This window comes from Doryrhamphus excisus, linkage group LG15, assembly GCF_037039965.1.
Source record: "Doryrhamphus excisus strain RoL-2023G ecotype Guam linkage group LG15, RoL_Dexc_Guam_v1.1, whole genome shotgun sequence".
NCBI lineage: Eukaryota > Metazoa > Chordata > Actinopteri > Syngnathiformes > Syngnathidae > Doryrhamphus > Doryrhamphus excisus.
This window is the reverse complement of record NC_136371.1, coordinates 9,489,042-9,504,238: the sequence shown is the minus strand read 5'-3', so window position 1 is coordinate 9,504,238 and position 15,197 is coordinate 9,489,042. Positions and strand designations below refer to the sequence as shown.

Genomic DNA, 15,197 nt, shown 5'->3' with positions numbered 1-15,197 from the left:
GCTTTTCCTGCCGACAACCTTGTTGCTATGTTATTCCCACTTTTCTCCGAGACGATCACAGCCAAAATATTTCACTACATGCTGCCCATTTCCTACTGAGCCCATTAGCCAGTACCGGGCCCCGTAATTAGGGCCTGCCATTTCGACTGAGCATGCATGTTGTTCTACCAATGAAAGAACACTGTAATCATGTCATTAAGATGTAGCTCTCGTGACTGACACCACTCGAAATAATCATATTAATGGTTCTGATTGAAGCTGCTTCAACCCAAAGACTGCATTCAAAAAAATAACAAATATTCCTGATCAAATACAGCGCAAAAACCGAAGATGATATCATTTGAGTGCACTCGGCTGGACAGCAGTTTCTGTTTGTCGTCAATATAATGTTTGTCGAAATATTTACTTTCTGCACCCTGTGTTTGTGTGACATCATTATTCTTGCTAATCGGACCTTTAAATACAGCGAAATATCAAACACTGGGTCGCTGCAGTAGGCAGGCAGCAGCACCAGCTAGAGCGATAGAGTCAGCAACAAGTCAAGTGCATGAAATATTTTTATGCTGAGTTCAATGATTGAATGAATCTGACTGCCAAGATGGAGGATGATGTCGCCAAGCTCAACATAATGTGATTACTTTTACAACAAAGTAACAGACCTTTCCCTGGAGAAGGCTCGGGAACAAGTACTGTACTTCATACACAGAAAAGGTAAGACCGCAAATGTTGTTCAACACATAAAAAATGGAAACAAATTTTTCATGAAAGTGAATTATTCTCTTCTTTTTCCAACCAACTGGAATATTCTTACTTTATCATCTTAAAAAGCAGCCTGTATTAAAGGTGATCTCTTATGCTCATTTTTCGGCCTCTATGTATTGAGTTGTGGACTCCTATAGAGCAGCTACACACAATAACCAGCACAGAAAGCTTTCTAGTTCTTCCAGAATCTGCACCTATTCAGCTGGATTTCTTTGAATTTCGTTCAAACGGTCTGTTTGAATTTTTTCCACCTATGGCCCGCCTCCAGGGTTGGATCCCGAATCCGTTCCGGAAGTAGAAACTGGACAGTCCGAAGTTTCTCAAGAAATTAGGTCATTTCAAATAGCTTTAGCGTTAGGATTTCTCCAGCATCGGTAACTTGTAATGTGTTTTGCGGGACTACAAGTTGGGTAGAGCAACTGATTGTGGCGGAAATGGCTATTAGTAACTCCGCTCCCTGCATGCACACTCTATAATGCTACACAGATGAGCACTGCTAAACTGATACTGCTTGCCCTTCCTGACTCTTCTACACGACAAAGTAAATGCGTCAGGCTTCAGCGAGTTTGCCGGCTAGTCCAGCTGCATACTGGCCCATCTTCACAAGACAGTCCAGTGTGAAATGCTGTTTAAAACATGTGGTCTCATGTCCAGTGACACCTACATGTGCAAATTTGGTTGTCTTAATACTTCATTGTGATTGCGAACCACTGTGATAGCATAATGACTATCCTTTATGGCGGCAATGGCTGACAGAAGCAAAAACCGAGATATGCTGGAAAGAATCTAGAGCTAACGGCAACTTGGAAATAGCAAAACAAAGCTTCTGCGGCAAGAACCCAAACCGTCTTGCATATGAAAGCCAGCTGACGGTGTAAGTTAACTACTCAAGGGTTTTTTGGGCTTCTTTTTTTTGCCAGTGTGAGGGCAGACTAATTAGGAGGTGTGCTACGCCACCGGCTGTTTCCACACGTCTTGCTGTGGGTGAGGAAGCAGCTAAGGCAGGCAGTTTGGATGCTGGTGGTAAGCAAACATCAAACACTTAGATTCCTGGTGTCGTCCTGGGATTTGTCAGACAAGTTCAGAGGAGCTCCGATGAGACAAACAAAGAGGCTGTCATTGCAAACATAAAAGACGGGTACCTTATATTCCTCCATCAGAATCACTGAAAGCCGCCTCTCCGAGTCCTACAAGTCTACAGTTTGCTGTTGTGTATTCACTGTAAATTGGTCTGGAAATTTTGTCCATCCCTCAATTTTCGATACCGCTTGTTTTAATTATGGTCACGGGTAAACTGGGGTCTAACCCGGGTGATTTAGGGTGAGAGGTGGGGTACACCCTGGACATGTCGCCAGTCAATCACAGGGCAGACTGCATCAAGTAAAGGGTACAAGTGTTACTCTCTTAAAAAAATCGATTTGTTGTTCAAATTTTATGCTTTCTAAAATGGATTAACTGGATTTATCTTATTTCCTATGAGAAAAAAAAAACAGTTTTCATCTGTTTTGGTGTCTGAAGAAAATACAGTGATAGTGGAAACTGAGGTACTACCACTGGTCAACACAGTAGAACCTTGGATAGCGTCATTAATCCAAGGATACATTGTGGCATAAACTTCCATGTTAACTGAAAAACACGCTACCTGTTTACCTGTCTAATAGTACAGAATATTGTATTAATAATGAATTATTAGAATTTTCAGAATAGGTCCAATAAAAAGAAATGAGCCACACTTTGGTCTACACAATCTGCGGATATATTTTTACCACCTTAACCTAAGAAAAAAAAAATGGGAAAGCATCATTCAGACAAAGGAATCCACCCATGCTGAAAAAGAATGCCTTTACAATTAGTTGGGACCACATTGCTGTCACCTGACTTGGCTTATAAGTACACCTTCATTGCCCCCCCCCCATTCTGATTCTTCCATTTCTATTTCATCCAGACCAGCTATGACAAGGGTCCTCTGCCTTAATACCTTTTGACAAGCATAGCTAACCTTTTCTCTCCACAGGTCAGCCTATCGCACAGCGCTAATCAAATGTGACGCACATCACGGCACGCACCTGCCATTGGAGCCGCTAATGAAAATGTCCCGGCAGTAAAATAGGCGGATGACACTTGGGAGTCCACTGTTCCCGACTAGACAGTATTTGAGGGGAGCTGGGGGGGGGGGGGGGGGGGGGGGGGATTGGTGGTGGTGGAGGGGAGTGTTGTCCACAGACCTGGTTTAAAAAAAAACATTTAGAAAATCTCCAAAATGTGTGATAAGCACCTGTCTACTTTTGTATCAATAAAATGTGAAATACGAGGGGCAGCAGGGGCTGTTCCTTGGTAAGAAATCCTTGCACACATTAATCCTACTTTACAGTAAGAAACTCAAATGAGCTATGATTCTCCATTAGACCGCACACGCCGTTTGTTGCTAGGTTACACTGAGCTTCCTCGTGAAAATATAACACATAGGCATCTGCTTGTGTGAGTATGAATGAAAGCCATACCATTTCTACAGACGTACGTATGCGAGCCCATGTGACCCAGCCACAGGTGACGGAGCCTCTGCAAGTTGTATGATTATTAATGTCAGGACCAATGCAAAGACACACAGGGAATAAAGCCATTGGACTGTTTCTGTATGTGCAGGATGGATGGACTCAGAAACAATATGAATATGAGAAGACTCCTCATCCACCATGCTTAGGCTAAAGACCAACTAATATGCATTAACAGTAAATCGGGGGGGATGACACAGTGAGAGCCAGACAGGGCTAGTAATGAAGCACCCACCACTAGTGGATGAAAGCTTAAGTGGTCCAACAGATCTGTCAGGCTGCTAGACTGTGGCTAATTATTCCTGCTCCTCTTTTGTCTGAATCCTCCAATTGCCGATGTACGCTACAGCTCTAATTCTCCACACAACCTTCCCTCCCTCTGTCTTCTCCTGCTTTGGAGTTATCCCTCCGTCTGTCTCTCCATTCCCATCTGTGTGCAACCACTCCTTCATCATCCTCTTTGCTTGGGACTAAAAGTAGGCTTTGTTTTCCAATTTGCAAGTCAATAGTCAATAAGTCACACTTTTACGACGATACTCCGGATCAGAAATGGTCACATTAGTCTGGTTTATAGTAATATAGGTGACTATGTGGGTGCCGTTTCATGTTGTGATCAGAGAAGGTCAAAAACAGACTTTCTTTGCTCTAATGAAAATATTCCATTTATTAATATCCTACTTTGCGGAAGACTCACTTGTCGCAGTTGGGTCTGGAGGCAGTTAACTGCGATAAGCATAGGACGATTGTATTGGTTTTCGTGCCGATAATGATATGCATGAGTGAAACCTCATCAAACGGCACCGCGCCCCACAGAGCAACAAGCTCAGTATGTCCGCGGTTTCACCTTTGGCTTGTAAATATGCAATTTGCAATGACTGTTTTGGTCATAGGGTGCAATGCGGCTCCACCTAAATAGTAGTGCTGGCTCCTAATGAGAAACCGGTATCGCTGCACGCCCTTTCCAGCGACCACAAAGCAGCTGCACATCCAAACAGGAAGCGGAAAACTTTGCTCGGCTTTCTGTTGGGTGCTATGTTACATATATGGTTACATATTTGGGGGGGTTTCATCCGTTGACGTTCACACTTGCCTCCCTCAAGACTTGAGTCTATATGACTTGAGTCACAATTTGGACGACAAGACTCCAATGCGACTTTGAAATCATCATCTCTGACACATCTGATGACTTGACAATACTTGAGATTTTCATTGAATATGTTGAGTAAAGTGGGCTGCACAGCAGCCGAGTGGTTAGCACGCAGGCCTCACAGCTAGGAGACCTAGTTCAATTCCACCCTCAGCCATCTCTGTGTGGAGTTTGCATGTTCTCCCCGTGCATGCGCAGGGTTTCTCCAGGTACTCTGGTTTCCTCCCACATTCCAAAACATGCTAGGTTTGGGCTAGGCTCCAGCACCCCCCGCGACCCTCGTGAGGAAAAAGGGGAAGAAAATGAATGAATGAATGAATGAATAAAACTGCCACAATTATGATGTATATAATTCAGGAGGACCCATAAGGTAAGCTCACACACATCAAATACAATTAAATAGATACCTTTTGGGTTCTCTCTAACGATGTGTGGTAGTAAAAATGGCAAAGCATCAGTGAAAATCCCAAATGACCAAAAAGAAGGACTGTTTATTTGGCTTCTGAACAGTCCTAAAACAAATCACACGCAGCTGTAAATCCCCTTTAATTTAGGCTTTTAACGTCCCACTTATTGTTTTATTTGGATATATATTATACTGTAGAAGTAAAAAGAAAAAAAGAGGGTCAGTGACTGACCACTTGAGCCTCTAATTTAACTGTGTTTTGCAATGTGAGCTAGCAATCGTACAGCACTCCCAGAGGTCTTTTTTCCACTAACTGCTGCATCGTGAAAAGACAGTTTTATATATTTTTTATTTTGTAAACAAGTGGCGCAAATGTGACGCAATAAAAAAACCAAACACTGGCTGCAAATGGCCTCCGGGCCGCACTTTGGTCACACCTGACAAGTCAGGCCAACAGAGATGTCACTTGAATCCTGCATGTCATTGCTGTGTAAATACGAGGGTGCAGATAAGGGTTCAAGTACAGTGTAAGCATGCGTTCATGTTTTATGTATTCTTCACCAGACTGTGACTCACAAGAGGTGCAAATGTGGAGAGAAGCAACCTGGCTCCCTTCCTCTGCTGTCTCACCTTTCTGCAGATTGTTGCCGAGGCTTGACGACCTTGGCGTAGAGGCCGTCCAGATCGGCGGGGGCCTGAGTCGGTCTACTCTGGGCCACGGGGGAATGGGTGCGGCCAATTAACTGCGGCGAGTCCGGCTTGCGGAAGTTGTTTATACGAGCGTAGTTGGGGTCGCTGTCGTCGTCCTCCACATCTGGGAGGGAGCCCGGGTCTGGGGTGAGCTGGATTTGGGCATAGCGCGGGTCATAGCTTGTAGCGAGAAGGGAGAGACATTGTGATGAGTCCCAAATTATCGGTTTTGTTTATGTTCCTCTTATGTTTACCTTTCTCTGTTGTCGGGAAACCTGTCCATTTCCTCCTCACTCAAGGCTTGCAGTTTGTTTTTTGCCGCTTTGAATGCATCTTTGCTCTTGTCTTCTTTCTTCTTGCCAAACCTGTGTAAGAGAGCAGAGACATATTCTTAATTACTTCAGGGAGATTAATTGCGAGCTGACCTGATCCCTGAAACTTCCTGTTCATCTCCAAGTTCGGCAAAGCCATTACTGCTGGCTTAGATATTAGTGGCGAGGAATTTTTAATCTTTATGACGAAGATTACTATTCACAGAGGGTTTGTGTGTGGCCGTGCAGTTAAGCATGCGACGCATGAATATTTTTAACTTTTATTACATATGCTATTTAACTGTTGCATCTCGGCATCTTGTTTTAGTTTCTTCCACATCACATTTGCGAGAATCTCTCTGAATATTTCATATTGTCTTATCGCTGCTGCACATTATCTCTCTCTCTCTCTCTCTACCCCTCATCCCTTCCTCTGAAGAGTTTGCTGAGCCAATCTAATGTCTGCGTTTAGCTCATTAACAGCCAGCACTTCTCATTATCAGGACAGGAAGACATGCAGCCTGAATGCTAACCTGTTGACCTGGCTAAAAGTGGATGACACAGGTAGACAATAACATTTAGAATACGCTATGCCACTCTGTATTATCATCACACTGCAACCATTGCTTTTGGCACAGAAACACACACGTCCTTTTATTTATACCGCTTGAAAATGTTTTGGTTCCTTCACGTTAAGCCTGAGCCAAAAGCCGGCCGCTAATTACCTCACTGAGAGGAGGAACGTCAGTACTCTTACCTTTTGGGTGCAGGATTATTAGCATTTTATACTGTATGTACATATTATTATTCATAATAGCAGATGTATCTGGATGCATAAGATGCAAGATGCCATCCTTCTCCAAAGATACACTGACAGACAGGGCCTTAATCAACATTCCAAGGGGGCAGAGGTCCACAGCTGGACCAATCATTAAATCTGCATTCATTAGGAAAAACCAGCGGCACTGAGGCATGGAAGTAAAAAAAAAAAAAAACACACACACATAATGAGGGTGGGACTTTCAATTAGAGACATGTACCTGCCATGAGGTTGTTATCATGCGCTCTGCCATTACTTCAGACCCGATTCATCCCCAAAACCACTTCCTCTCTAGTGTGGTGGGCCATCTGCATGCTAGCAGCTTCAATCCGCTATGTTATTAGTGGGTCAGCATTTCTAAAAACAAAAGTAGAGGACACTGGCATCTCGATGCAGGAGCATTATCCAGGCTGAACTCAAAACTGAAACCGGCAAGACGGAACAAAATGCGTACCCGAAGAGCACTACGGCGTTCAAGGGTCCGAATGCGTGGCAGGTCTGCGTACCGCCATTTTTGATACATAAACAGAAGACGTTTGTTATTCCAAAGTCTTCTCAGCAGTTTAACAATGAAGAAAAAACCTGCCAGAGAAAATGGAGCACAGTAGCCTTGACCTTGACACCAAAACAGAGCAAGCCGGAGGTGGCTAAACAGGGAAGCTGCTTGGAAGAATACATGCAAGAAGAACCTGAGAATAAAAAAAGGCGACAGGTGGATGAGCAAGGAAAGCGCTCCAGTAAAAGTGCCACTCAGCTGGGGAGGAATAGGGAGCTCCAGAATAGACGGTGAAGGCAATGCCACAGCACTCGGGCGCAGGGAGAAAAGTTAATCATTCAAGCAGAACTGTTATCTCAGTAATTAGATTGCTCTGTATGTATTTTGAGAGGAGCGCACATATCTCAGTGGAGTTTCCAGCCGAAAGAGAGCGAGCCAAATGAAAGAGATTAACACTATAGAAAGTTGTGTAACAGAGCTTCCCCTCTCTTTCACGCTGATAGGGTCGGAAAATATTCCGGGCTGGAAACCTAATAACATTCACTGCACAAATAGACAGTGAGCGGTCTTTAAGTTAGAACCTTGGAGGGAATGAGGATCGGGCTACAAGTGGAGGTTAAATCGGGCCAGTGAAAGGCTGAGTGACGGCCCAATGAGCCAAGGCGGTCTCACCTCTTACACAGGCATCAAAAACAGCCAGCAAGGACCAGCCTTTCCCCTCAGGTATAATTACATCTATTTATCCAACTTTGTTGCAAAATGCCCTGCATGTCCTGCCATGGACGTCCGACGCCACCGACAAAAAAGAGCAAGTGCAAGAAAAGAAATCTGCTCTAAACAGCTTCAGGCTGCTGCTGCTGCTGTTATTATTACCGGCCCATGCAGACTAAATCTAATACAAGTATGAAAAGTGACATTCTCCCCCCCACACCTTGTGTACGCAGCCAACAACCCTGCCGAAAATATATAACGCAATTGCCTAAAGGGAATAATAATCTTTTTTTAATGATGCTAATCTAACACTTTGAACAAAATTGAGGCAGACAGGATTGTACGAACACACAGCAGGTTGTTCTCACGGGAGCAGAAATATGGAAATATGATGGCTTGCTTTAATCAAGGCCTGGCGGTACACATACACACGATTACACCAAAAGTACTGCCTTCTAGGGCTGCCATTTTTAGAAACCACTTTTCGGCTCAGTTTTATAAACATGACGAACACCTCAGATTTCCCTGGGTGAAGGAAGGTGTCCTGAGGGGGGGGGGGAATATGAACAAGGCTCAAGCAGATGCGTGGTCATAGTCGTGGTAGTCGTGGTAGCAAGTGAATGTGTTCATTTAGGAACAGGTTATTAGAATGTTTCATAAAAGGAAACATTTTCAAGTGGAGCGGAGTATGAACACGCTTGAGGTTGTGGGGACCACCGGCAAAATTTGGACTAAAACTGAAGTTAGAATACTGTTGGAACGCTGATGGAAATGTGAAACAGCGAGAGTTGCCTTAAAAAAAACAAACTATGACCTTGTTTATATGGCAGCAAAAAATGTCGACAAGCCTTATGATCAACTAATGTTAGCAAGAAATTGTTTTACAAAATCTTAAACTTGCACAAAACATTGGTGGACAACTAAAAAAGCAAAACAGTAATTTCACCCTTTTCAAGGCATTGAATCAATCCCGACTGGACATCAGGTGACGCTCAGTGACTCGGTGGGACAAACACTTGTCAACTTGGTAGAACGGCCCTAATCTAAGGTGTTGGTGAAAGTGAAAGCTGAGTTAAACAGTAGCCGAACATAAAAGTAATTAATCACCGTCCTCCCCTACTTCATCCTCCTGGGAACTTGTCTTGACAAGCGTCACAATTGAACAGCCCCATAGTTCCTTCATCACACACTTTGTCAGTCTCTCTCTACTCTCACTCTCTCACTACTTCCTGAAGCTGCTCTACGAGCATCTTCGGAAACGTAGTTTTCAGCCTCACTGTACAAGCCGCGGGGTTCAAAGCATGAGAAAAAAAAATGGCTTATAGACAGGAAATAACGGTAGTCATTGAGCATGAACTGATGAAGCCTGCTGGGATGGGAGGTGAAAAGTCTTCTAACCTGAACAGTCCAGCTGCAATTGACAAACATGTACAAAGTGTGCACAGATGACCATGAGCTTGCACAAGTTCAATTCCAAATGAGAAAATTGTCAATAGTAAATATATTTGTCAATAAATTGTTATTTTGATGTAAAACAACCTTTTTTGTGTTGTGTTTCATATAGTTGTATAGTATAGTTGTAGATATTTGAAAATATTTGTGTCAAAGTGAAACCAATGGTATCATGTCCCAAAACGCTGGTTTTCTCGCTTTTCTAGTCAGGAACTGATATTTTCCTGAATAATACAATATCCTGTGTGCCATGAGAGATCAGTCCAAATCATCTCAAATGGCCAGTACTGGACGGCACCCCCCTCATTACACTATCATGTGCAGCAACAACACCGTAACAACTGGAGCCGAGTTTGAAGCTCTTGTACAAAAGACTCCTTGTTATACCCTGTTCTGTTCTAATTGATCTGACATCTGTGCGGGTGTGACTCGGAAGTACTACGCTGGTCGGGTACCTGAACGCGCCGCGGTAGCTGCTAGCTTCGGGAGTTATGTCACTGTTTAATGTCAACTGTTTAGCCCCGGGTGTTGATGTGCCCACACGGACGTTGTGGTGGATGCTATATATAGCTGTGTGCGTCTATAAACGTGAGTAACGTTTATTATCACTCATTTGATGTTAGATGCCGCCGATCTAGTTCCCTCTTTTTTGTGTTGTGTTTCATATAGTTGTATAGTATAGTTGTAGATATTTGAAAATATTTGTGTCAAAGTGAAACTCATGGTATCATGTCCCAAAATGCTGGTTTTCTCGCTTTTCTAGTCATGAACTGATATTTTCCTGAATAATACAATATCCTGTGTGCCATGAGAGATCAGTCTGAATCATCTCAAATGGCCAGTACTGGACGGTTTGTCTTTTGAAAAATGGTTGGGATTAAATAACTGACATGCAAAGAGGCTCTGAGAGACCTGGGACCTGCTGGGCTTGTCGCCAACATTTTTGGACAAGACTTACTTAACCTCCGTCGTCTGTAGGAACAAAGGTCTTGGTCCGTGTGTTCCAGTGGGGGACACAAGCCCGGACATACTTCTACGGAGTGTGTTCTTGCATGTGTGTGTCATTAAACAACGGAGGACGTCCATCCATCACTCTTGGCATGAAGATGACTGGACAGGAGGTGTAATGGCTTCCTGGCGCCCAGTTGCATCTCTGTGACTATAACCATGTATGATCAAATACTAATTTGTCGTGACTGTTTCCTGTGGCCTCTTGAATATCTTTAATTGGCTGTTGAGTGATGGCCAGTCGGCAGCTGAGATGCCTCTGAGCTGTCTCGCCAATACCAATGCGTCTGCACTTTAAACTGGCCGTCCCCGTGGGTCAATTCAGAAGTCATAACTCCATAGGAACTGACGGCTCAGGGTCTCATTTGATAATTACCTTGTGTGCAATAATTCACTGCTTAAATGCTGGTATCGTATTCCGCAGCTGGATGAGTCACTGCCAATAGAAATAAAAATTAAAAAGTTCAATTTCTAAATGAGATCTCTGTCGTTTGGAAAATGCCACTTTGTTGTAATGACTGCTGGCAAAGAGAAGCGCATGCGAGTCGCTCACAGGAGAGCGCTCCCGATGTACTACATCATCATCTGCCTCCGAGTCAAAGAAAAACTGATGTACGGCAGCTTTTAATTGAGGAGACACCGTTATCCCTTCCGCATGCTAGAAAACCACTTCAACGTGAAAAGCGTTCAGGGTCCGATGATCTGCTTCAGGAAGCGGGAGCGGCCCAGGTGTTGCCATAGCATGAAAAAAAAAAAAAATCATAAAAGATTTTTGTATGGCATTTCAAGGAAAGGCATGAGAGATGCAGCGCCTTCAGGTGCAAGAAATGGAGAGGCAGGAGCTTGTTGTGACTGTGCCTTTATCAGCTGATATATATGCATGAGGATTTCCTCATCATCCTCACTGATGATTCTCCGTCCCTCTATTTGACTGGCAGCTCACATCAGTGCCAGCAAAACCGCATCATTTCAGGATGGCTGCCCATTGCAGTGAATGGATGGCAGAAAGTAGAGGGAGAAATTAATTTGTTTTCTAGCGGCTGTTGACGGCGATAGTGCCCATGTCCATTTGCCAACACTGGAAAGCTGAAAATTAGAATTGCGCCTCAATAGCAAAGACAGGATGCTGCTTCTGCGGTGGAAACTCATTTTCAACACAAAAACGTGTCATTTTTTTAATACACTGTATATAATTAGGGCAGCAGAAAATGGACAGAAATTCCTATTCACTGCTTGGTACCAACAATGTCAGGGTACATTTATGGCTTAGTTTAGCATTAGGACCTATTGTGGCGGAATTTAAACAAGGCCCCATGTTTGCTTTATGGGTCATGTTATTTCTGGCTGTTATACATAGACAGTTACATTTGACATTTGACTGATTTTAAGTTTAAAGTCAAATGTTTTGCAGGGTTCATTGAAATATTTTGGCATGTGCAACGTTTTTTTTTTGCCCCTTGGCCTTAACATTGTACAGTTGTCTTTTTTCCTGTTTTTTGTGGTGTGGCGGCGATTGAGAGTTTGTGTTATATGTTTTATTAAACAAATTGTGTAAAAAATAGGAGTATTTATGTATCTTGTGAGCACACTTTTCACTTGAAAATGACAAAGTCCCAAAGCGCTACCGCCTACTATAAACAAGTATAGTAGGAATAGGAGTATTTATGTATGTTGTACATGTATACCAGAGATGGACAAGCTTTTTTAGCATGTGGGTTACAAGTCTTTTATAAAATGTATAACACAAAATCTTGATCGCCGCCACACCAAAAAAAAAACAGGAAAAAAAGTTAACTGTAAAATGTGAAGGCAAAAAAAAAAAACCTTGCACATGCCAAAATATTTCAATGATAACAATAGCGATGATTGGACACCACATGATGGTTAATATCAGGTACCATTGAAATTGTTAGGTTTGTGTGTCCTTTCATCCCCCAGTACCCAGGATTCAATCATCAATCCAGAAATATATATAATATAAATAGAATAGAAGTTGTGACATAAATAGGAAGTGAATAACGTCCCATGGCATTGGTTGACATTATTTCAGGATGAGGTCTAAGCCAACCCGGATACCCAAGGCATCAACAAGCGATCCATATCAGTAGACTAAAAAAGTGACTTTTGCATCAACAATTCATGAGATTCATCAAGTGATGAATAGAGATGAAGTAAGGGAGAAATATTTCTTATCCACTTGAGAGAGCTTGGCGCGGTGGGTAAAAATAAGCCCTTAATGTATATTTTATAAAAAGGAATACCAATATGAATGAATGGGCTCTTGAAGACTCCAGGGTGGCTAACATCCTTTAAATGCCAGATGAGATGGTGGATCACAGAAATCCACCTGTTATACATGAACAAATGCTGGTATTAAGTAATGCAACGTCAATTGGCTCTCATCAGAGAGAAAGTCGGACGATATTTCCAAGCAGTATATTTCACTGTGCAACACTTTGGAATGGTTCATTCTGATCTGACAAGAATATCAAGTGTGGGTAAATGGCGTAGATCAGGGGTGAGCACACTTTTCACTTAAAAATGTCCCAAAGCGCTATCTCCTACTATAAACAAGTATAGTAGGAATAGGAGTATTTATGTATGTTGTACATGTATACACACGAGGACAAGCTTTTTTAGCATGCGGGTTAAAATTTGCTTTTATAAAACATATAACACAAAATCTAACCAATTGATACTCTACTAAATATATGGGATGTTTCGATCTGGATTTTATGCTGCCGATCCAAATAATCCATGAGTGAAATCATATGATACTGACACCAATACAGAGTTTTTTTCTTATGAAATTTGTTTACAAAATAAAAATGGCCAAGAGTTACTAATTTTGCTAACTTTTATTTTCATAGTTTATTTCAAGCCAAACAAAGATAACATGCTTGTTTTACCAGACCATGAACCACATGCTGCTATCCACAACTATTCACTGAAAACCTGAGGTTTATTCACTTCTGCTGGGTCCCTCCAGCCGCATCCGCTGCCTTCTGAAGCGCAGATGCAGCCGTAGAGGAGATCAAATAACAGTGTGCACAACGGCCGTCACACATCATCCAGAATCTGACGCAGCCCCGCACACAACCAAAGTCCCTCCTGCACTAAAAGCGCTACATAGACGGTGCGAGTACAGCAGGGCTGGACTGAAGCTTTAGCCACTGCCTGACAGATGATCACATCGCGAGCCTCAAACTCACCGCACCCTGCCAAGTACTCTCACAAAGACAGGAAGTCCCGCACTCGCAGACATGCCTTTGTTCTGGATGCTGAGTTTATTTTGGTCCAATGCTACCTGGTCTACAATCGTAGCTGCATTGATCGAGGGCTGCAACTAACAATTATTTTCTCAGTCAATTCATCTGAAGCTTATTGTTTTGATTAATCAAGTAATTGGTTAGGCCCTAAACAGCAAAAGTCAATATGAAGCAAACACAAGCAACGAGTGGTTGGGCCCACACATATATTAGAAATTGATCATTCATTTTCAAAGTCAAAGCTGATGTGTTTGATTATCTTGTTTTGCCTAAAATATAATAGGTTTGCTTAAAAAAAATTTAAAACGGCAAGATGACACCACTGATCAATTGGAGAATGAGGGAGTCTAATCAGCAAGGGAGTAAGGGCTCAAGGGAGTGAGGAGCTAAAATACCCCCAAAATAATCCATCAGAAATCATCTTGCGACGAGCCCCGTCAGTTTGACAAGAAGGCTGTGCTGAACGCAGCCCACCAGTGGCTGTCTTTCAGCTCCACACATCCTGCTGCTCTGCGATAGGATAAGAGCGGAACGGACTGTGCTAATTGGCTTGCCTCCCTGTCGGATTTCTTCAGCACTGCACACACAGAAGCAGGGGGCTGGTGGCGAGGGGGAGTTTTGCATGTGTTGCATGGATTTGTAAATAGTGTATCAGTACTGGCTTTCATGTCCCTGATTTTGGCGGAGGGGGCGGAGTCTCAGCTGAATGTGAGCAGATAGCGGCGGCTGAACACTGATCCTGGGGGCAGGGGGATGTGTCGGCGCCCATCAGGGTTTGGCGTGGCTGCTGAGTGCTGGTACACCCAGGGATCATTGAGTGGAAAAAACAAAGATGCACACGGCAACGGTGTGTCAAATGCCACCTGAAAGTGTGGATGTTAGTCACCAAGCTACATCCTTCTAATCCTGACCTGCTGACTGTGCCATGTCGGATCTAAATAATCCTTGCACACAAACACTACAAAAATGAGCACATGCTTAATCTTCGCAAACTTCCGAAGCCTACAGCTGAGTTATTACGATAATATTTTTGGCGAGCATCATATTAAAATAAAATATGAATACGTATGTTTGACATTAGGGCTTTTCTGCAGACAAGGAAAAGGTGTTGGGGGGGAAAAAAAACATAAGCTGTACTGTTTCTGAAGTCTGTCAGTGACGCACGAGACACACTTCCAGGTGAAGATTTCATTGCTGCCTGAATATACGAGACGGGCAAGGTCTGGGATGTGCTGCCATTTATCTGGGCTTATTGAGCAGTCAAAGAGACAAGACAGCAATGGGCCTTTGAGAGCCAGGTCATATAAAGACAAAAAAAGACGAGCGGCCGCTTCAAAGTAAAATAGCATAAGCAAGACAATTTATGGTTTCTTCATGGACACAATTTAGAACTCTTTTACAAGTCCAAGTGCACATGTACATTGTTTGAGTTTAATAATAAAATTGCTCCTAATTTAAGTGCACGGCCTTAATCACCATTACCATTAATCATCATCAACATGAGTAATGGCTGCACCGGGTCCATAACACACCTCATACGTAGAGGCAGTGGCATCATTAGGCCCATTTTAGG

General features: G+C 43.0%; 1 protein-coding gene across 4 annotated transcripts in view; it reads right to left on the bottom strand.

Moving 5' to 3' along the window:
* Positions 1–15,197, bottom strand: part of pard3ba (par-3 family cell polarity regulator beta a) — a 98,020-nt gene that overhangs the window by 25,011 nt on the left and 57,812 nt on the right. For all 4 annotated transcript variants that reach the window (XM_078796409.1, XM_058050741.2, XM_058050744.2 and 1 more), the window contains 2 exons: positions 5,812–5,922; positions 5,498–5,737 (listed from right to left, as the gene is read on the bottom strand). In XM_078796409.1, coding sequence (XP_078652535.1) covers positions 5,498–5,737; positions 5,812–5,922 — 351 coding nt within the window. The remainder of the gene's footprint in view (positions 1–5,497; positions 5,738–5,811; positions 5,923–15,197) is intronic.